We start from the raw sequence: 22,783 nt of genomic DNA, 5'->3' as shown, positions 1-22,783 counted from the left end.
CCACAAAACACACACAATCACACGCACACACACATATATATATATACTTGTTTGTACGTACATGCTGATGTAGTGATATATTTATACACACGCACAAAACACACACACATATACATGTATATGTGTGTGTGTTTGGAGTTGGTGATATGTTCTTGCAGTGTGATTAACGGATGATGATGATGATGGTGGTTTATTACAGGGCTGATCAAGAGAAGCTGCAGCCGGCGCAGCAGCCATTCGGAGAAACGAATCAAGAGTTGCTGATATTCACACTGAAGAACTTGATGTCCAGGTTCTTCATCAGCTTCAGAAGGGTGGTTTTAATGGTGGCGTTAACGATGTGTCTCTTGTTTCTGCCGCTGGTTCTACCGCCGCTGCCTCCGCCGCCCCTTATCCTCCTCCTCATCCCCGTCGCCATCATGGGGGTGCTCATCTTCTTGGCACTCACGCCGCCGCAGCTCTCCGGCGTCGTCGCCCTCATGAGCTGCACATGAAGGATATGGATTCATAGTACGTAAGTTGAACGATCGAGAGTGGGGTATACATACATACATACATGCTTAATTGTTCTTGTTAATTACATCCTAATTACATGTCTTAATTACCAGGGAGATTAACCAAAAAATAAAAGAATTATAAAAAAACCCGGGCATTAAATTTAAGTGTAAATCATAAATACTCTCTCATTTTTGTTAAAAAAATTAAGAATACCTCCTCAAATTAACGCTCATTTATCAAATATCTTCTCACGACAGCTCATTATAGAATTTTTTACTAGACTATAATTAATACTATAAAAGTATTTATTAATTTTATTAAATAAAATTAAAATTTTTTTTTTAATTATGACAAATTTCACAACAATTCATTGTAAGTTGTGCTAATTTAAATTATCGTATAATTGTTGATGTAATGATTCGCATGATTTCCAGTTGTTTGGATCGGTGGATGTGCGCAGGTCTCACACATAGTACTACTCCACACCATTTTGATTAATATTATAATTAAATTTTTGGTGGGCAGGTGCATTGTATGTGACATTTTAATATTGGTTTCTTTGTCCCACTCTTGTCATTAAATTATTCCATTAATTGCATATTATTATTTTATTTATATGGCATTTTCAAAAGTACCCTGCAGACCTTATACTTTGCTGGCAGCTAGGTAACAAATCGTATTTCCAACTTTGTTTAATTAGATTTTCATTAATTTAATTATTAGAGCAATTAATGTGTTATACCATCTTTAACATATATATTAATTATTTTCATGGTATTGGTTGGCAACAGTTTTAGAAGAGCAATTTCTATCTGGATTAAAGGCAATTTTCATCCCCTAACTTCAGGTCATTTTCGTGTTAGTCCCTTAAGTTAATAAGGTTCTATTTTGGTTCCGTAAAACTGAAAAAATATCAATTTTGGTACAAATTTAGTCGGATTATTGAGTTACTCGCCGAAAAAAGTCACATATCAGGCAGGTGACTTTTTAAATTGTTGCTTGCATTGTGATTGGTCATCCTAAAAGGCTTAAAAGCAATTTTCGTCCCCTAACTTCAGGTCATTCTCATTTTAGTCCCCTTATTTCAGGCCATGTCTTTACCACATCATCTTTTTCAGCCAATCACAATGCAAGCGAGTGACTCAACTTTCTGATCAAATTTGTACCAAAATTGAGATTTTTTCAGTTTTACGGGACCAAAATAAAGCCCTAGTAATTTAGGGGATTAAAACGAGAATGACCTAAAATTAGGAGACGAAAATTGCCTTTAAACCTTTCTATCATTCCATTTCAACAAATTTAATTTTGAGTATTTGATTTCATTATTTTGAACTTTAAAAAGAAAAAAGTTTTTTTTTTTTTTTGGGTGGAAAAATTTGAATCACATAAAGGGGCGAAAAATTTTAATTCAAATCGAATATGATTAAATATAAACTAGTTATACACAGTAAGTGTAATTTATTTATCGTATGATTGATGTACTGTTAAGATGGAGCGTTATTGTAGACTTGCGGTGTTCGATTAGTTTTTTTAGTTTTTATGTTACAAGTATAAATCCAACATATTATTTGATTACTTTATCCTCCTTATAGTAATGTTTTTAATTTAATTAATATATAAATTAAGATAGTCTATTGATAAAAAAATCTCTTTAATTTTGATTTGTATCATTAATTATAAAATTATTGTTTTTAATATTTTAAACTCTTAGAATAACAAGATATAAAGTTGGAGTATTTAAGAGCTGAAAGAATTACAAAATTAATATGGAAAATGGGATATTATAAATAAATTCCAAATTAATGTAAAAATTACTATTTTTTTTTAATAATTTTTAGACATAATGAATTCTTGATAATCAATAATTACTTTTTTTTTTTTTTTCCTCTTGAAAGAATAGGTATGGATGTTGTTGTTTGTCTTGCACGGAGACGTTTGGACTGCGAAGATTGCTGCTGAGGCCTCTGCTTCGTTCTCGGGGGAAATTCTCTTTGTTGTTGTGTGTTGTCCAAACATGGCTGTTCTGCTGTTCGAGTGAATTATGCACAGCTTTAAATACGTTGGTATGTTTTTAATTATTTTTTCTATTTAAGATATTTTTTTTTTTAAGAAAAGTATATTTGGAGAGAATTTTAGAGGATGGGATCAGTTTATTGTTTGTTTTTTTTTTGGGTTTTTCTAGAGTATTTTTACTGATTAAAAATTGTCTTATTAGACCTTCTAATTATTTAAATTTGTATAAAAATAAAAAAATAATTGTACATATATATATATGTTGGCATTTATTGTCAGCAACACCATATATGATTTAATTCAGGAGAACGCTACAAGTCGAGAACGAACTATGATGACACGGAGGTGCAGTTCCCTCATGCCAATCGTCGTCTTAGTAAGGTGCTTTTTCTTATATAAAAGAAATAAAGTCGCACTTTGCTAACAACACGGGCTTCTAAATTATTCCCAATGGAGTCATGAGCTCAAACCTTTCGGCTCGTGGCTCTAATAGAAACACGATCACTTCATGCCGACTGTCAGCTTAGTGTGGATGTACAATTAGATCATGTAGATCATTAAAGTACGGGTCTTTTTTAACCGCCAAGTGTATAAGGAATAAAGGTAAGTCTTTATTAATAATTGCATGTAATTTTATGGATTAACGGTAAATGTGGGGTATAGTAATAATTAGTATTTTTTTAATATTGGGATAAAGGGAAAAGGAAATATTTATTTTATCTTTGGAGATGCTTTTGTTGGTTACATTGTATCCAACGCTGCCTTTTCTAGTTTTTGACTGTTTTAAGGTTGTGATGAAGTAAAAATTCCTGAATGAGGGAGACACACACTGTCAAGAAAAGCACAGCAGGTGGGGACTTCTTCCATCAAATCATACCTATAGTCAACTTTTTTAAAAGATAAAGTAAAACTAGGAAAAAAAATTATTTAAATTAAGTTCGATCGAATCAATTTAATTATAAAGTAAGTGTGATACACTTATTATGTGACTGATCATTTTTCTGAACTATACAATAATTGCACGATAAATATATTAAACTTGTCATATAATTGCTTTGAATTTGATCCAATCCAATTTGGGCTAGAATTTCCCATAAACTATTTACGACTAAGCTCAACTTAATAATTAGACCTTTATTAATATTGATATAGTCGATTATAATTTACGGGTTACTTTCACTTAGATCCGCTCTAAAACAGTTTCAAACTTACGACCTTCTCGAAAATTCGTTATTTACACCTGATCTTCATTCGTTAGGGTTTGGACGAAAAGTGCTAATGTTAGCAACAAAATGACACAAACTTTTCAATTTTACTCATTATTTAACATTCTCATGTAATAATTTTGTACTTACAAGAAAAAAAAATATAATAATGTTAATCTCACTCCATATATAGAAAACATATTTATCCTTTTATAAGTATAAAAATAAATATGAGAATGTTAAATAAGGGGTAAAATAAAAACTTCATGTAATTTATTTTGAGGATAATTACATTCTCTTTTTTTTAGGTTTGCTATAATTACACATAGGCCCTTTGTAGTTTGAAAAATTAAATCTAGCACCCATATGGCTTATCAAAATTCATCAAATTTATTGATATTAACAAAAAATAAGAAATATATATACACCATCGATTAACTTATTATTCACTTATAATAAGTCGAATAAATTTTTTATGACCAAATTATCCTCATACTTGTTCACGTATTAATGCATATGAGGATGTATATTTACACCGTTATAAGAGTAATTTAGTTCAATAAATTTAGTGAATTTTTTTACTAATATTTATTTTATGAAAGCAAATTTTTAAAGGTGCTAGATGTAATTTTCCAAATCACATGAGATTTACATATAATTATCTCAAATTTAAAAAAAAAATAGTGTAATTATCTCTTTATTTTGATAATAGTGTAATTCTAAGAACTTTTAGAAAAACATGCAAATACAATTTTAAAAAAAATATAATTGAACTTTTTTATTGAGAAATTACCTGTAATTAACCCTATAATTTACCAGCTAGGCAGAAATAAAATGGAATTAAATATTATGGGCACGAGGGGGTGGTACGTAGAGTGGCGTGGTGGTGTGATAATGGGGACACGTGAAGCATAGAGGTTGGGCGGCATTGGAGTTTGAGCCGAAGAAGAGAGAGAGAGAGAGATACATCTGCATCTGCACCGCCAGGAGAGGGTTTTGGCGGCGGCGCGTCAGATACGGAGAAACAGACCAGACCACAACTTTTGACCGCTGACCCAGCTGCTACATACTAGATTCCACCTGTACGGCTGCATCAATCCTAGGATTCATGTCCCTCTTTACTAGGTTTTCTACATATTTCCTCCTCTCATCTGCCTTTGTTTTTCCCTTTTTCTTTTTGGGATTTCTTTATATAGTAGGTCAGTTATTATGGCCCGCTATTTTTATGTGTATAATATTAAATAAAATATACAAATTAATATATTATATTAATAATTTAAAAAGTATAATAAATTTAATTATTTTATTAGTTGAATGATATTTTTAACTTTAAAAAAAATTGATATATTGACAATGTAATTGCCATTTATGAATATAAACCCCTTTTCTTTTTATATTATAACTAAACATACTAAAAACAAAAATTCTCCTCCAAAAATGAGAATTTAGAGTGATAATTATTATGAAATAAAATCTTATAAAACGAATATAAATAAAATTACAATCACATCTTTTGAAATTTGATATAATTATAAATAAATTTTTATTATTTAAGAAATTACAAATATCTCTATTAGCCTCAATTAGATTTTCATCCAATTTTCACGATAAGCTGATTAAAATGTCCTTTTAAATTATGAATTATAATTACATATATATATATTGAAGTACGTTTATGAACTAATATGCCCAATTAATTATTTACTTTACCCACCCTCAATGTTTACAAATCAAGAGGGTAATATGATTTTTTCTACTTTACTGTTTAAAAACTACATAATTGTTTTTCATTTGAATAGAAATTTATAAATTTTTTTAAATAACAAAAGATTATTTGAAATTATAGCAAACGTTTTTTTATATTGAAACAAGGTTTTAAAATTTAGTTCAGTTCGGACGATCGAACCGTTCAACTGTCAACCAGACCACAAAATAGCCCTGTTGAAACCAAAAAATCACTTTTTTTCTTGAAAATCATTTGACCCAGTGGTTCAACTGGTGAACCGTGTGACCCGAAATTGGGTTGATTGAACCTATTGAATCAACAATCAAGTGTACATACATGATAAAATTTTTAATTTTTCTTATGAAATATGTATTATTTTCGTTGAATACCCTATTTTTAGGTTCTTTTTGAAAGGATAACAGATTATTTCTAAAAATGTGGATTGTTTATGTTAAATTGGGATAATTTCTGTTAAGTTGAACTATTTTATGTTATTTCTAAATATAAAATCCTAATTTATCTTCTCAGTTCAGTTTCGCTATTTCTATTAGATTATTTCTAATAATTTAGTGTAATTGATTTTCTGTTAAGTTTGAAAATGTATAATATTATTTCTTGTATTTGATCTTATAAGTTTGTTTTTAAATTTATTTTATTATATTCTCTATCTTATTAAACTATTTAATGTCAAAGAAAAACAGTGAATTATTTTTTTTTAAAAAAAAACTGGTTGTTAAGTATATTAATAATAATAATTATTTTAATATTATTTTTAAAATATTAATAATTATTTATGAAAGAAATATGACGTTACTGGTCCGACCACAGTGGACTCAACCGGTTGAATCAGTGACTCGTAACCCACTTAATTTTCCGATTTTTCTTTTAAAGCAAATTCATATATAAAAATGAAATATAAAAGCGTAATGATCAGCATTGAAATTAAGGTGTGAGATGTGATGAAGAAATTTGCATCACCAAAGATAACGCTCGCCCCTTGGCCTTGGGTGCTATGAACCCACCCCTATCTTCGCCCTTGACGTTTCTTTTTGGCTGACGTGTTCTTATTTTTGTGAGAAATTTTAATTTGGGTCGATATTATACAGTGAGTGTAATATATTTATGATTTATTGTATGATTAGTAAATATTTAAAAAAAAGATCAATTATATGACAAATATAACATATTTATCACATAATTAATTTGGTTCGACTATTGCGATCTGAATTAAATCTCGATGGAACAATACATCAATAAAAAGTTAATTCAATAAATTTATTGACTTTTTTATATTATAAGGATAAGGAAGAACGAACCTAATTTAAATAAGAATTTTCTCACTTATATCTATATAACATCACAAAAGTCATGGAGGTGGGTGGGCCCCCACCTCCACCATATGGGCCAAACCCCAAGGGTCATTTCGTCATTTACAACTCATTTGTTTCGAGAATTTATTTTTAAATATAAATTTAATTAAATACCCGTTTAATTTCATATATGTAATTTTTGTCCTGTTATAGAAAAGAATCGTAAATTGTCGTACTAATTTTTAAATATCCAATTTTATCTTTTTAATTCATTCTATCCCTTTAATAAAAAATTGATCATAATAGTAATTTCATTATTTTTAAAAAATTTACTAAAATACCCATCAAACTTGCACACACCTCGATTTTTGGCATATATTTTATGTTTAAAGCTATTATCCCTTGACTGATAACTAATTTATCAATAAAAAAATAATTATTTGTAATTTTCTATATATTTTGATACATACATTGAGTATGTCACGTATTTTATAACGAGCTTATATAAAGACATGTCGATAAAGAGGGAAAAATTGTTTAAAAATGCGTATTATAGAGATAGTGTACCTGTAATTTATAAAAACTAGTAAGAGTGGTACGTACATACTATATACGTGCATAATTGTAATAAATACTTTTTATAAATTATATTATTTATTTTTTGTAAAGTTAAAAATCACCTAAAATAAGATAAAAATACATGAAGAAAAAAATTACCAAAAAATAATTATGGAAGATCGTGATGATTTGAAAGTAAAAAGTAATTACTTAATTTAATTTTTTTAAAAAAATATAACAGACCAAATTACCCTCCAACCTCTCTTCAAATAATTAAAATACCAAACATAAAAAAATAATAATTATGTCATCACTTATCAAAATACCTACATATTATTTAAAAAAAAAAGTGCTAGGTTAAAGTAAAAGTCCAAATTGCCCTCAGGCCTTTTCTTAGTGTAACTTCACGCTCACAAATGATGAATCATCTGGTTCCTCTACGCTTAATTCCCTCTTACATAAACTCCTACAAAAGAGCATCGCACTCACTCACCATCCAAATACGAATACGTATTGTATCAGTATGTACATATACGTATAAATCTCTATATGCATGTGTGTACGTACATGCAGTGTGTGTGTATATATATATATATATATACGAAATCTCATAGTTGCAGTGTATATGATGAATGAAGATCATGATGGTTTGCAGGGTTGAAGAGAAAACTGCTCACTACAATACTTAACAGACGTTAGCTCATTCAAGAACATGATGTTCGGCCCGGGCGGTGTAGTCATGATGGTGCTGTTAACGGCATGCCTCTTGTTTCTGCCGCCGTTTCTTCCGTCGCTCCCGCCACCGCCGCCGGTTCTCCTCCTCATCCCCGTCGCCATCATGGCGGTGCTCATTTTCCTGGCCGTCACGCCGCCGCAGCTCGCCGACGTTGCTCTCAGCTCCGTTTGAACAACGTACGTACGTATGTATAACTTATTTGTAATTTCAGTGCTAATTAATCAAATATATGGTTACTTACATTATCACTCGTTGAGGTTTATTCTAATTTAAAAAATTCTAATCCAAATCAAATTTGAACTAATTATACTATAAGTACAATACATTTATGGTGCGATTAGTATACAGTTTAGGAAAATTGATTAATCACATAGTAAGTGTATCACACTTGTTTTCTAATTGATTTGATTCGATCAAACTTATTTTGAGTAAAAAATTTTCAATCTACATATGCAAACTTTCTCTGTTCTTTGTAAAATTACAGATACACTGTATTAGGGGGTGTTTCTGCGAACTTTTGCTTCCGAATGAGAAGTATATTTATAATTACAGCTACAATTTCAATATATATAATCATAATTTTACAAAAAAATAATAATAATTTGTATATTTACATCTAACATCTAAATTTCTGAAAAAAAAAGTGGGTTTAATACCTTGAATGATTGGGTTAGTGTTTGGTGCAATTGATGGGGCAAGTCATACCTAGTACAGCTGATCCATCATTTAGATTAATTATTTTAGGGTTTTAATTTATGTAATTGGGGTCAGGTGCAATGTATGTGAATATTTTATTTTAATTACTATGTTCCATTACTCTTGAAATTTAATTATTGCATTTGGTTTGAATTATTAATTCATGTAGATTGCATTTTCGTAAGTGTGTAGGAGCTATATATATAGGCCTATATGTTATTTAAGTTTTAATTAATTTGAGATTAATATATTAAAGTTGATTATTAGTCATAATTAATACGATTATTTAATTTGTAGTAGCAGCTTTTACACTGAATCTAGTCATAATTTTGATTATTTTTCTATATATGATGGTAGTTAGTAGCCCATAGTTAATTGGGTGAATTTAAATTTTGTAAATATTTTATAAAATTTTCAAATAAAATAAAATAAGAATAATGAGTTTATTTAGTTAACCCATCAATAAAAAAAAATACTTGTAATTCTCTCTCGTGACAGCCCATTATATGAGATACTTATTGGACTGTTAATTTCAAGAGGATTATGGGTTTTGGGATCCGTTGAACGTATTAATAGGAATTTTATTACACAAATATATAATTTAATCATTGTTAATCGTCGTAGCAAATAATCATTAATTACGGCCATGTAATGGTAGTTGGCTATGGTTTTTGCGAGGGTGACTATAATATTAATTTGTCGTAGCTTTTATTTTTATCATGGCTCTTAGATATGGTAAATATTTTTTTCGTAGTGAAAAAATAATTTTTTTTATCGATTTTATTTAACCGTGGTTAATAACTTTTGACCATAGATATTAATGTTGTAGCTAATAATATTGTAAAATTTGAAAATAAATAGTAATACGTAGTACATAATTATTTTTCATTTGAGGGGGGTATTTGTAATTTTTTTAAAAATGAGGGATATTTTTAATTATGCCAAATCTAAAAAAAATAGTCGTATTACTCTTGATCATTAATTTATTTTTTTATTTAATTAAAAAAATGTTATCAAAATTATGTATACAAATAGAATATGCCAGGTGGATGCATTGGGCCTATTTGCCGGTTTCCTGGACGGGCTGTTTGGCCCATTTTCAATGCAAGTAAGAGCCCATTTCAGGTGTAGTTATATCAACTGCCATGGGCTTATTGCCCAAACAAATTCAGTTCCTTTTAATTTGCTTCATTGGCCTTCATCAAATATTTTTTAATTAATTAATAAATTTTATATAATATTTTTCATTAAAATTATTTGTGTTATTGTTCTAATTAAACATTAAATTATTTTAATTTTTAGTAATATTTAATTGTTGTCATTACCTATATACATGTATTGCAGTTTGCAACTTGATCGATGTTCCCTTGCGCGAGTTATTATCCACTTTGACTTCGTAAAAGCCTCACGTCTTTGAGTTGAAAAGACGTTTTTATTTGGGATAGGAGTTCTTGGGACTTCTAAACCACTCAAGTTCTTCATTTGCAACCAATGTGGACGTTTGTCTACACACCAGCCTCTCAAATAAAGGGTTTGGGAGGCCTGATTTCATTTCCACATACAGCACCAAATGATGTAGCTTGCAATTTGATTCAGTGTCCTGTGCAAGGTGTTCGATCGGATGGTAGGAGTCTTATGGGTTTGGCCTAAAAATGCAACAAGCTAAGTTGACGAGGCATTTGAGCTTACAAGGCACTCAAACTCATCGTCTGTGATAAATAATATTTCATTTTTAAAAATAAGAAATACTAATTAAAAAGTTTTGACCTTTTTAAATTAAATAAAGAATGCAATTAAAAAACAAAAAAGAAATAAAAATAGAAACAAACAAGGCCGAAGATTGAGAGGAGGTGAGTCACAGTGATAGGAGGCCTAAATACCATAAATGCCTTTCGATAAATTTTATGTTAAATAAAAAATTGAAAAATACATAACAAAGAAAAGCTAAAACAAGAAGTCATCCCCTCTTCTTCCTCTTTCTTTCAATTCATCTCCTTTTCTTCTTCTTCTTCCTCAGAATTTTCTGCCATCGGAAAACCCTTGATTGTCATCAGGGAATTCAAGATATTCCAAAGAATTGAACCCCCTCGATCGGAAACCCTAGAGCCCACCATCAATTGCTGCTCCCCGTGTGTGCGTGTTAATATATGGGGGCCTTGAATTGGGGTAATCAAGTGCAGACTCGCTGGGATCTCTGCGGATTTCATGCTATTTTCTTGTTGAGGTGATTTCCTTTTTTTTTTGTGTTTTATGGTTTTCGTCATGATTTTCGGTTTATTATTGGAAGATCGGGTTGGGATTTCTTTAACGATTCTTGTTGTTGATTCTTCTTTTTAATGATTCTTGTTGATTTTCGACGTACGTTGTTGGTTGATTTGAGCGTTTTGAATTGATTGACCCGTGGACCGATCGTTGTGGTTGAATTTTTTTTTTTTTTTAATTTCGATCGTATTCTCTATTTAATCTGTAGTTCTATGTAGTTTGAATATATCTGTTAGTTCCGCCCCCGCTTTTATTCATGTTCGTGAATTGGATTAATTTTAGGGTTGTTCGTGAAATTTTAGTTATCTCATTCTTTTCCTTTTCTTCTTTCTTTTCCTCCCTGTTTTCATGCAATTTGGTAATTGAAGTTCTGAATGTACGTGTTTCTGGACAAACTTGAATGAACTTATATTTCAATATTGTTTCTTGTGGGCGTGTGGTTGGTGAATATGATGGTACATGGACCAACACGATGTTATTTATTGTTCTTTGTGAACTTTTAGAATGGAACATGAGCTATAAAGCTATGTTAGATAATGGGCATAATTATGTGGTCTTTTCATGATTTGAAAATGGATATCTGTTGCCTGCTGGCACGAAAGAGGTTGATGCATTTGCAAGGTGGAGGGAAGAAATCAAATTTTCATTGTGTATCTGTTTTCCAGTGCAAGTGCAATGAATTCTTCAATCATTTTGTTTTCATCATCCAATGCTATTAAAACTTGCAGTGCGTGCATGTGTGGTGTGACGCAAAAGTGGGTTCTGGGAACGCATTAAGTGAAGCAATTATAGGAGTTTAGTCTTCATTCTCCTTCCAAATTCATTTCTAATTCAAATGTTATGCCACAGGCACTTTCTTGTGGATTAGATTTTCTACATTACCGCTTAAGGCTGCATATTGTGGACTTGATTTGTGACCTTATATTTAATGGAAGATGACCATGCCAATGGATAACAACAAAGAAAATTCCTCAAGAGAGCGTGTTCAGCGCCTCTTCAACAAGGTATGTGCTCCTAAAGTTATATTTTATAGCAGATTATTCTTTGGTCATGGATTGTGGATGTGGATCAGAAAGAGTTCCTTTGCTGGAAGATCTTCTACAGCGTTCCATGCTTATCTTGTTCATCTACTTGCTTGGTTATAAAAGCGAAGTTATTTTGTATATGTTCTGTTGTATGACTTCATTATCTTGTTGTAGAATGTTGAGTTGGAGAACAAGAGAAGGAAAGCGGCACAGGAGAGAATCCCGTCGGATCCTAACACATGGCAAAATATGCGTGAAAATTATGAAGCAATTGTCCTTGAAGACCATGCGTTTTCTGAACAACATGATGTAGAATATGCTTTGTGGCAATTGCATTATAGGAGGATCGAGGAGCTAAGGGCACTCTTCAATGCAGCTGTAGCTTCAGCAGCATCAGCTGCGCCGCAAAATGGGAAAGGTCCAGTTCGAGGAGGACCTGATCGACTTATGAAGATACGGTCCCAGTTTCGGACTTTTCTTTCCGAGGCTACTGGATTTTATCATGATCTGATGTTGAAGATAAGAGCAAAGTATGGTCTGCCATTAGGATATTTTTCTGATGATCCAGATAATCAGATTCCGATGTCAAAAGATGGAAATAAGTCTTCTGAGGTGAAGAAAGGTTTAATATCATGTCACAGATGTTTGATTTATCTCGGAGATCTTGCTCGTTACAAAGGCTTATATGGGGAAGGGGATTCAAAAACTCGGGATTTTGCGGCTGCATCAAGCTATTATATGCAAGCTTCTTCACTCTGGCCTTCAAGTGGTAATCCGCATCATCAGGTGAATTTTTGTCGAATTCCCATTATGGTTCTTTAGTGATTTCTTCCATCGAGCCTTTGTTTGAGTTCATTGTCATTGATTGCTTATCTAACTTGGAGTTATTCTTTTCTTTTACCAGCTTGCTATACTGGCTGGATATTCGAATGATGAACTGCTCTCAATTTATCGCTATTTTCGAAGTTTAGCGGTTGATAACCCTTTCATTACTGCAAGAGACAACTTGATTATTGCATTTGAGAAGGTATGATTCAGTATGTTAATAAGTGCGGTACATAAAGTCCTTTATAATTGTTTTCATCATGTTGCTGAAGTTTGTAACTTGCTTGATTGTGCCTATATGGCATCATTTTTAGCTATACTTGTACTTGACTTAGTAACTAGATCTGAGGAAGCATAGATTTAGCATATATTAAAACCAACAAATCAGAACTTCTGTCTCAGGTCTGGTAATAATTAGGTAGGTTATTTTAATCTATTAACAGCAAGTGCGAGTCATTCATGTGTAAGCTAGCTCTGCTCTATCATCTCAATCAGCATTTTGTTGCCTACCTTCTTCTGCGTGGGGAAGGTTTCTGATGGACACTGTCTTATGCTACATCTCTTTGTCAGTCTGTTGATACTAAAAATCTTGTATGGAGTTTTTCCATAATTACCTAGTTAGGTTTTCAGGATCTTCAACATTACTTTTTGGAAAAGCATAATATGGGAGCTGCATTAACAATCAACAAGATCTGTTGATGTTCTTAACAGCACAAGGTCTTTCTTGTCATCAGTATGTCTTCTTTATTTTGCAGAATCGTCAGAATTATTTGCAACTACTTGGTGATGCTAAAACTGCTACAATGAAGACATCACCATCAAGGACTCATGGAAAAGGAAGAAGCAAAGGGGAAATGAGGTCATCTTTCAAAGATAATAAAGTGGAAGCTAGTGCAGTTAAGCAAAGAGCTTCAAATAATTTTGAACTCTTCAAAGCCTTTATCACGCGATTTGTTAGGCTGAATGGAATTCTCTTTACACGCACAAGGTTAGTTTTGAATTTTCAAGAGTATTAGAGGATTGTAACTGCAAAATTATTGCTTGCTGATACTTAGTTCTTTTGGTGATCCCAGCCTGGAGACCTTTGCTGAAGTGTCCTCAGTGGTTAAAAGTGATCTATTGGAACTTCTTTCTTCTGGGTCAGATGAGGAGTTCAGTTTCGGTTCAGATGCTGCTGAGTGCAGGCTTGCAATTGTCAGGATGATTGCCATTCTGATATTTACTGTGCATAATGTAAACAGGGAAAATGAGAATCAATCATATGCTGATATTCTACAGCGTTCGGTCCTGCTTCAAAATGCTTTTACTGCGACCTTTGAATTTATGGGTTGCATTCTTGAACGGTGTAACGAGTTAAATGATCCCTCATCGAGCTATTTATTACCTGGGATTATGGTTTTTGTGGAATGGTTGGCTTGTCATCAGGATGTTGCAGTTGGCAGTGAACTGGAGGAGAAACAATTGAATGCTAGATCATTGTTCTGGAATAAATGTATCTCATTTCTAAACAAGCTCTTAGCAAGTGGATATGTCTTTGTTAATGAAAATGAAGATGAAACGTGTTTTTCTAATATGAGCAAGTATGATGAGAGTGAGACTGCTAATCGACTTGCATTACCAGAAGACGTTGAATTGAGAGGATTTCTTCCCATTCTTCCTGCTCAACTCATCCTTGATTTTTCAAGGAAGCACTCTTTTGGCGGTGATGGAGGCAATAAAGGAAAAATTTCCCGTGTTCAGAGGATTATTGCAGCGGGAAAGGCCCTTGCTAACGTTGTCCGAATTGGCCAGGAGGGAGTCTATTTTGACACTAAGCTGAAGAAATTTGTGTTTGGAGTTGAGCCACGGAGTTCTGATGATTATTTGCTTACCAATCAGTTGGAACCCGTTTTGAATGGTAGCTCTCTGGACATCCCAGTAGGGAGCCAAATGGCTCTGGGTGTTGTCTCTAAGATAGAGGCGGGTATAGAAGCTGAGGATGAGGATGAGGTGATTGTTTTTAAGCCATCCACTACTGAGAAGCATATGGACGAGCTTTCCTCAAAATTAGCTTCTCCAGAGGTGGCGGCTTCTGTTGGTGGGGCTGGCAAGATTGATTTTGGGAATGAGAATGGGTCCTTCTCTGTTGCACATGATAGTTTCCTCTTGCAGAGTGCATTAAGTTCAAGCATGAAACCTTCTGCAACTGTTGCTAATAGCACTTCTCAGTATCTGCAGCCTATCCAATCCAGCATGTCTAAGTGGCCTGTAGAACATGCTCCAATTGTGGATGGTTTGGCCCACTTGAATTTGACGGAAAATGGACTCTTACTGCAGTCTGAATTGCAAGATAGGTTTGGAGTTCCTCAACCTGCTGCTCTTCCCATGCCCTATCCCCAGTTTGTTAATACTGGCGCCAGCAATAATCATTCCATTCAGATTCCACAAGCCACCGTACCATCAAAATTTGACTCCATTATTTCTTCCGGAGCATCACCTGATGTGCTCTCTGTGAAACCATCTTCTGTCATGGCCCCAGGTTTAAAGAAGAATCCAGTGAGTCGACCTGTTAGACACTTTGGTCCACCACCTGGATTTGGTTCTGTTCCTTCCAAAGTTGTGGATGATCCATTGTACACTGTGGCCTTGAAAAACGAAAGTCCAATTCCGCAAATGGATGATTACAGTTGGCTAGATGGGTATCAGTTGTCTTTCTCAAACCAAAGTGTTGGATTCAGTAATTCAATGAATCAAGTAGGTCCCACATTCTCTTCTGTGAGCAAGAGCAATGGCTCAATGGAGATAGCCGCCTTCCCTTTCCCTGGGAAGCAAGTCTCTACGCCGCAAGTCCAGAGTGAAAATCAGAAAGGCTGGCAGGATAATCACTTTTTGGAACATATGAAGCAGTATGATGAGCAGCAGCAACAATTTCAGAAAGGACACCAACAGCCTATGGCTCCACGCCAGCAGTATCAAGGACAATCTCTCTGGGAAGGTCGTTTCTTTGTGTGAGATGATTAAGAGAGCATACATGACAAAGGTAATTCATGTTTTGTTTATTATACGTTTACTTATCTTGTTTTGGTTGGGTAAATACACTTCTTCTATTTGTTCATTCCATGCTATCAAGTAATTAACTTGTTTTGATGGGTTCTTCCCTTAAGTTTCTGATCCATATTTTGGTTTTACGTATTAAGGTCGTAACCGGTTTACCGCAGCAAATGTCCATGGCTGGGTGCTATTATTTCATCCATCGCTGTTGAAGAATGGCCAAATGTTATTAGGTTTCTAATGGACCATGGTTGGTCTGGGAGTATTGCAGGCACCTGCTGGTGAATAGGTCTCTCTCTCTCTCTCTCTCTCTCTCTCTCTCTCTCTCTCATTTCTTCTAACCTTGTACAATGCGCACTTTAAGTAGTTCATTTTCTTGAGCGTGTTTTTGGTCTATTGATGCTTTGAGAGAAATTGAACTACATGTCAGCTGCATCTGGAGGCTGACGTACTGGTGAATTCTATTGGCTCTTGCTTCTTTTCTTGGGTGCATCCAGAGTTTAATCATCATCAGTTTTTCTTTTGGAGTACATGACAGTTTTTAGCGACTTGGCAATTTCATCTCTTGCTTTTATGGTGCACTTGTTCTTTCACTTCATTTGGCCTTTTAGTTCCTTGTGCCTGCATATTCATTTGCTAATGCCTTCCTGGTTATGATGACCATCAAGTCAGCTGCTATTTTATCTTGTGCCAGAGCTAGGATTAGCCAGCATCGAACTGAATTTGTACCATATGTAAATGACCCAGATTCCAATTGCCCCCCCGCCCCAGCACCACACATATTATGTTGATTATGAGCGGCACATGGATTACTTGGAGCAAAATGAAAATGTAATCTATAATGTGAATATACAATCCAAATTGTAACCGTCAGCAATCTTGTGATTTTTGCGAGAATCCAACTGGCACTGGTAATATATAAAAGAGAATTCATGGTGGTGTTACTGTTTTACTATTGTTTCTTTATGCTAGCACCCTACAATTTACTTCTGTTTCTTCAAATCAATCATACATTTTTAATGTTTCACATTTCTGGGTCACCTGAAGATGATGTACCTTAATCATGCCAGCTTGTGCCGAGCTTACCAGACTGGTTGAATGGAGCTTATGATTTCAATAGGTGAAGTACGTCTCAAATTTTATAAGCTTGGTTGCCTTCTCTGGTTGGATCAGTTGGGATAAAAACCTTCAGGGATATCGGATTGTGGTGGGCGTTGATGAAACTAAAAGAAGTGCTTGCAAATCCTCTACTGTTGTGGCTGGTGGAAGGTTTTTCATTCATAGCCTTTGTCCGTCTACCATAAATATGTCATGATGCGAAGTTTCAGAAGCTAAAATCCAATCGTGTAACTCTTTGCAGTGGTCAGTATGTCAACGAGTTCTGATGTGGGATTTGAAAGTCGTGGAAAATTTTCTTTTTTTATCAGAGTATGTGATGCATGTTAGTCTAAATAAGTGTGCGATTGCGAACGCAAATAAAGGTATTTCAACTTTCGTGGTTGATGTTTTCGTTGTAAACCAGAGACATCGCATTCGTGGGTGAATGTTTTTGGATTCTTATGAAGTAGATTGTGATGTTAATTTCTCGTTGTCTATTTGCGTTGGTGGTGTTAGAATATGCTTGTACTCTCCATCTCGTCGACGCGTACCTGCCCCGTTTTTCCTAATGAAATAAAATTTCCATTATAATTTTAAAGATCTCTCAATGAAGAGGGACATATAACTGAGACTCATTATGAGCTCATATCTTCTTCAGCTTTGCCAGAAGGAAAACAGTAGCAGAAGTAACAACAGGAATGAAAGCTTCATTTGGAACTAACTTTGGAGCCAAACGCTGCTTTACGAACAAGGCAGTGGCAGGTACTCCAAACAGGTAGAACAGCATGTCTTTTGACGCAATGCTGGTGAGTCCTGTGTCGAGTATCACTTCTTGAAGGATTTCTTGGAATTCTTCCTTTGTCAAAGATTTCCCTTTGCCTTTGTGATGTTTCTAAAATTGTGAAATCGTCAGCATTCATTTTCATTTCAATCTTATGTTAGACGATCCACATTTGGGAAAAAAATGCATTTTTAATTGTGTAATTTTTGGAGGTGATAGTTTTGGTCCTACGCAAATTAATTTTCGTAATTTAACTCGGTAAGTTTAAATTTTGACAATTTAATCATTTTTCGTCGATTTTGGAAAATTTCATATGACTTGCATTTGACTCAATTAATAACAATGCTAATCTTGTAACTTGGAGAAATTGATATCTTTTAATTCTGTAATTCAGGAATTGATATTTTTTTGTCCTATATGAATTAATTTATAAAATTAAAATTTATAACTTAATTGTATTTGTACAAGTTACATATAAATTTCTAACCAAACCGATCAAAAAATGAATAAAATTATAAAATTACAATGTGAGATGATATATACTCACTTTGTATGCTTCCAGGAGTGTGCTAGTCTGCGGCACCCGGAATTGAGTACTACCAATTGCCTTGTTAATTTCTCTGGAGAAAAAAGTTCAAATACCATAAACCAACATAATTAAAATACCATAAACTACGTACTAAAGAAAAATAATTTTTCAAGAAATTCAGATACTCGACGGTCTGGCAAACTGCATGGTACAAATCTGCTGAGCTCCAATCCTCAGTCTTCACAAAGTACGCATCGTAGCATAGTTCGATCACCGGTCCGATTTCCTTCACCTTCTTCTCCTCATTTCCTGCACAAAAAACATGTCGAATGTGGCTGTATGTCTACTTTCACAGCGGTATCTTTGCACAGTACGTGCATGAATAACGGGGAGAAATAACTCACCAAATTTATTGAGGGATTGGCCCATCTTCACCAAAAAAAAAAAAAAAAAATGACTCTTTATCAAGAAATCGATGTGGGTATGAAGGATTTATTGTTTTTTCTATCTTGCAAGATTTTCTTTTTATGTATTTGTTGAGGATTGGTGTGGAGGAAAAGTATATGAAGTAGTGTGAGTTTTGGTATCAAGCAAAGGATGTTTCTTTGGAGACTTAACTCCACACATACTTTTTTCGGTTAAGGAAGGAATAACAATTCTTATTGTAGGAAATATTGAAATTAATAGAAGAAACTTATGCTACTACTTAATTTAAATTTCGTTCTGGTCAACTTATAAGTTTTTTGAAACATCTTATAAGACGTTGTAAAGCCTTCGATAATTTTTTTATAAAACGGACTTGTAAGATCAATAAATAAGATGTCAGAAGCTTTTAAGCGTAAAAGTAAGGAATTGTCAACTTCTTTTAGAATTTTTCTTTGAATTAATTACAAATTTTTGTATTTACTAGCAATTTGGCTAGCCCGTTATAAACGTATTTGGCCCGTTATTAGCCTGCTCCGAGTGAATCGGTGTACGAGCAAAAAATGGAGCCATGAGAATATTTTTTCAATACTTAGAAAAACATATATATATTGCAATACTTGAGAATTGAATATTTTTATTTTTAACAAAGTAGGATAATTATATAAATAGTTGTTGAGATTTAATTATGTAATCTTCTGGGCTTTTGAAATTACAGACAAACATGTCTATTAATCTTGTGCAGTTCAAAGATTCCTCCTATCAAATTTTCCAAATCAAAATCTGTTCATGTCAGCCCAAAAAAAAGACAGAAGGTATATTTTTATTAATTAATTTCTTTATTTTTTACTTTTTTGAAATATTATAATTTATTTTTAACCATTGTTATTCAGATTTAATAATGTAAATAATAATTTATTAACTCAGTGCATACGTATTTAGTTTTTAAAAACTATATGTTTCTATCTATAAATAGGATGATTATTTTAATTTATAACTAATTATATATAACTAATTTTTAATTAACTAATTATTTAAAAATAACTCAGTAATTAATGGACTATTTTTATTTTATTTTAAACTAAAATAAATAGATAATATTTTTCTTTTTTTATTTTTTTTTGTCTTCTTCCTCATTATTTCTCTCCCCAACTCACCTACCTATCATCCTTAAACATAAATGCAATGGTCCCTTGTTTGAGTTCTATAATTCAATTATTGTGAGTTCAATTCCTACAAACATAGCTATTTACTAAACATAAATGCACTAAAATTTTTGGATTCTTTGTTTGAAAAATAATGAATACCGTTTGTTGTTTAAAAAAATATAAAAATCCCTTAAATAAAAAATAATTGTACAATCCTTATACGGTGATGTGGAAATTAATACTTTACTGTTATTATTTTTTTTTTCTCTTAAAAGAATATGAAAATAAGTAAAGTAAAAGTATATTACTTTACAAAAAGATATTTTAAAAATTTTAAATTATATAAAATTAAAATTCATAATTTAAAAATATATTTTAATTAATTTATTTAAAAATTAAATAAAAACTAATAAAGTTTAATTATTAGGATATTGGAACAGACCTCCATCATCCTTCCCTTTTGAGGCCCACTGCAGAAACCTACGGCAGAAGTTGTCGTGTGACTCTCCCTCTTGATGTGACACTTGAAAAATTATATCTAATACTCTTGAAATTTATTTTTATACAGCAAATAAGTTTATCTATTAGTCGAAATTTATTAAATTTGTTATATTAACAAAAAAGACATGAATTAAAATTAGTATTTATCTTCGATTTACTTATTGCATGTCAAACAAATCTTTTTATGACTAAATTATCCTTAAAACTGTGAAGGCATACTTTAAATGCATTAATGTGTGAAGATGTATAATGGTAATAATTTGATCATAAAAAGATTTATTTAACTTGCAATAAATCAATAATAAGTCAATCGGTGATAAATACGGATTTTTATCCAATTTCTTCCGTTAATATCATCGAATTTGATGAATTTTAACTAATTAGGAAATTTATCTGGTAGACAGAAGCAAACCTCGTGGATATTAAATATAAATTTTCAAACCACATGGGGTCTACGTAAAACTACATCAAACATAATGGGAGGAGAGTGTAATTACCCCTTAGAAATAATAATTTCAAATTTCGAATTACAAGTTAATTAGGAATAATTGCACTCTCTTTCCTCCAGGTTTGATGCTATTAAAATCTACATCTTTTGAGGTTTGAAAAATTAAATTTAGTATTTTTTTAAATTTGCTTTCATTTAACAAATAAGTCTCTTATTAACCAAAGTTCACCGAATTAGTTAAAATTAACAATAATATTTGATAAAAATTCATACTTACCCTTAATTGATTTGCTACTGATTTATTGCAAATCAAATAGATATTTTTATGATCAAATTACCCTTATACCCTTCACACGTTAATGCATGTAGAAGTATATTTTCACCGTTATAAGGGTAGTTTAGTAAAAATAAATTATTTGACTTGCAATAAGTTAGTAATAAATCAATTAAGGTGAAAATCAATTGTCTTTCAATTTTTTTATTAATATTGACAAATTCAATAAATTTAGATAAAAACAAACCTCGTGGGTACTATATATAATTTTTCTAACCACAAGTAGTTTACATGTAATTATATTAGGGAAGGGAGTGAAAATTTTCCAATTATTTAAATTTATTTATATAATTTTTTAATTATGATTTTGAATTATATTTTATAAAATAGTAATTAATTTTAATTTTATTATATGACATTATTTCCCCAAAAATGCATGAAAAAAAATATCGATAAATTTTTAATTATTTAAAAATGATTATTTATTGAAATAAAAAAGTCTACTTAAAAGCATTTCAATGCATCCACGTAAGAAATCGCGTTTTAAAATCTGATTTATGTTGGGCTGAAAACGTATATCTAAAGGCATGCACATGTGCGGAGGAAATTCTGCACCGTCGGATTGTTGGATTAGATTGGGACGGAACTTGAGAGGTGGCGCCGGAGATTGCAGATATACTGGAACGTTTCTCGGAAGTGATGATGCTGATGACGGTGGCGCGGCGTCGGGGGGCGGTGCTAAAGTATATAAAATAATACTGCGAATTGCACTTAACACCCTCAAGAAATTATATTTTGATAATTAGTCCAGCCCTACAAAGTAAGAAAATGCACTATTGCCCCTTGAAATGTTTTTGTTGGAGCGATTTCCCCCTGATCAACTTTCCAACACTCTGTTAGCGAGAAAATTGCAATTCTGGTTCTAAAATATAAAGTGGTTTGCAATATTAGTCCCACACTTTAAAAAAATATGGCAAGTAGTCCCATATTTTAGGAAAAACGTTGAAAAATTAATGATTGAAACTAACTTTGGAACATTTTTCTAAAGTGTGGAACTAATTTTTTTATATTTTCTCAAAGTGTGGAACTAATATTATAAAATATAGGACTAACTTTGTAATATTTTTTAAAGTGTGTGACTAATGTTGGGTATTTTAAAAAGTATGTGACTAATTTTGTAAATTATCCTATATTTTGGAACCGAAATTACAATTTTCTCATTTTTTTAGCATTTTATCACCTAGTATTAAAATTTTGTACGAAAAATAAAATTTAAAATTGGCACCAAAAATCATATGAATTTTCACTATAATTAATTATTATAATTAAAAAAAATTATGGCAAATAAAATTACCTATGACTGCACGATGGCTATTAATCGTATTTTTGCAAATAAAACAAATACTATTCTAAAATAAAATCATAGTTAATATTTTGACCATATACAGCTAAAAATCATAATAAATATGATCGAAAAAAAGTTAAAATTTTTAATTTAATTTTATTTTATCATAATTAATTATATTGTTGGTAATAAATTAAATTTTCTTGTAGTGTGGAGACAGAAAGAGGAAATGTAAGAAGATTACAACTACTTGAAAACAAAAAATATCAAAATAGTCCTAAAATAAATAATTATTTTGTCTTAATATGTCTTATGTGTATTTTATTTGCAAATAAAAGACATGTTGAAATTA

The 22,783-nt window shown here is 32.0% G+C and overlaps 2 protein-coding genes and 1 long non-coding RNA gene across 6 annotated transcripts in view; 2 read left to right on the top strand and 1 right to left on the bottom strand.

Moving 5' to 3' along the window:
• LOC110011459 overlaps positions 1-2,636 on the top strand; it is a 2,812-nt gene extending 176 nt beyond the window's left edge. The window contains exons 2-3 of one of the 3 annotated variants that reach the window (XR_002286484.1): positions 200-510; positions 2,399-2,636. This is a non-coding gene — a long non-coding RNA (uncharacterized LOC110011459). Of the gene's footprint in view, positions 1-199; positions 515-2,393 lie in introns of all 3 variants that reach the window. The other 2 variants (XR_002286483.1, XR_002286482.1) reach the window with 2 other exon arrangements.
• Positions 2,637-10,661: 8,025 nt separating this feature from the next.
• Positions 10,662-17,465, top strand: LOC105180149 (protein SMG7). Of its 2 annotated transcripts, none has more exons than XM_011103810.2 (8): positions 10,662-10,966; positions 11,854-12,008; positions 12,204-12,815; positions 12,934-13,056; positions 13,610-13,842; positions 13,928-15,873; positions 16,031-16,173; positions 16,932-17,465. In XM_011103810.2, exons 2-6 carry the CDS (start codon positions 11,940-11,942, stop codon positions 15,843-15,845), a joined length of 2,955 nt encoding a protein of 984 aa, XP_011102112.1. In that variant the 5' UTR covers positions 10,662-10,966; positions 11,854-11,939; the 3' UTR covers positions 15,846-15,873; positions 16,031-16,173; positions 16,932-17,465. The 2 variants fall into 2 exon arrangements, with proteins under 2 accessions (XP_011102112.1, XP_011102111.1); XM_011103809.2 differs by having other exon boundaries at positions 16,955-17,463.
• On the bottom strand, positions 17,170-18,861 carry LOC105180148. Its single transcript, XM_011103808.2, has 4 exons — positions 18,697-18,861; positions 18,478-18,601; positions 18,311-18,383; positions 17,170-17,874 (listed from the first exon to the last, which is right to left on the bottom strand). Exons 1-4 carry the CDS (start codon positions 18,719-18,721, stop codon positions 17,626-17,628), a joined length of 471 nt encoding a protein of 156 aa, XP_011102110.1. The 5' UTR covers positions 18,722-18,861; the 3' UTR covers positions 17,170-17,625.
• Between the last annotated feature and the right edge of the window lie 3,922 nt (positions 18,862-22,783).

The sequence above is a fragment of the Sesamum indicum genome, unplaced genomic scaffold (assembly GCF_000512975.1).
Source record: "Sesamum indicum cultivar Zhongzhi No. 13 unplaced genomic scaffold, S_indicum_v1.0 scaffold00349, whole genome shotgun sequence".
Classification (NCBI taxonomy): domain Eukaryota; kingdom Viridiplantae; phylum Streptophyta; class Magnoliopsida; order Lamiales; family Pedaliaceae; genus Sesamum; species Sesamum indicum.
This window is presented reverse-complemented; position numbering and strand designations above follow the sequence as displayed.

Coding starts and splice junctions, on each gene's coding strand:
- LOC105180149 (XM_011103810.2), top strand. CDS start 11,940: ATGACCATGCCAATGGATAACAACAAAGAAAATTCCTCAAGAGAGCGT. Junction 12,816..12,933: donor GTGGTAATCCGCATCATCAG/GTGAATTTTTGT, acceptor TTCTTTTACCAG/CTTGCTATACTGGCTGGATA. Junction 13,843..13,927: donor ATTCTCTTTACACGCACAAG/GTTAGTTTTGAA, acceptor TGGTGATCCCAG/CCTGGAGACCTTTGCTGAAG.
- LOC105180148 (XM_011103808.2), bottom strand. CDS start 18,721: ATGGGCCAATCCCTCAATAAATTTG. Junction 18,602..18,696: donor CCAATCCCTCAATAAATTTG/GTGAGTTATTTC, acceptor TTTTTTGTGCAG/GAAATGAGGAGAAGAAGGTG. Junction 18,384..18,477: donor GCAGTTTGCCAGACCGTCGA/GTATCTGAATTT, acceptor TTTTTTCTCCAG/AGAAATTAACAAGGCAATTG.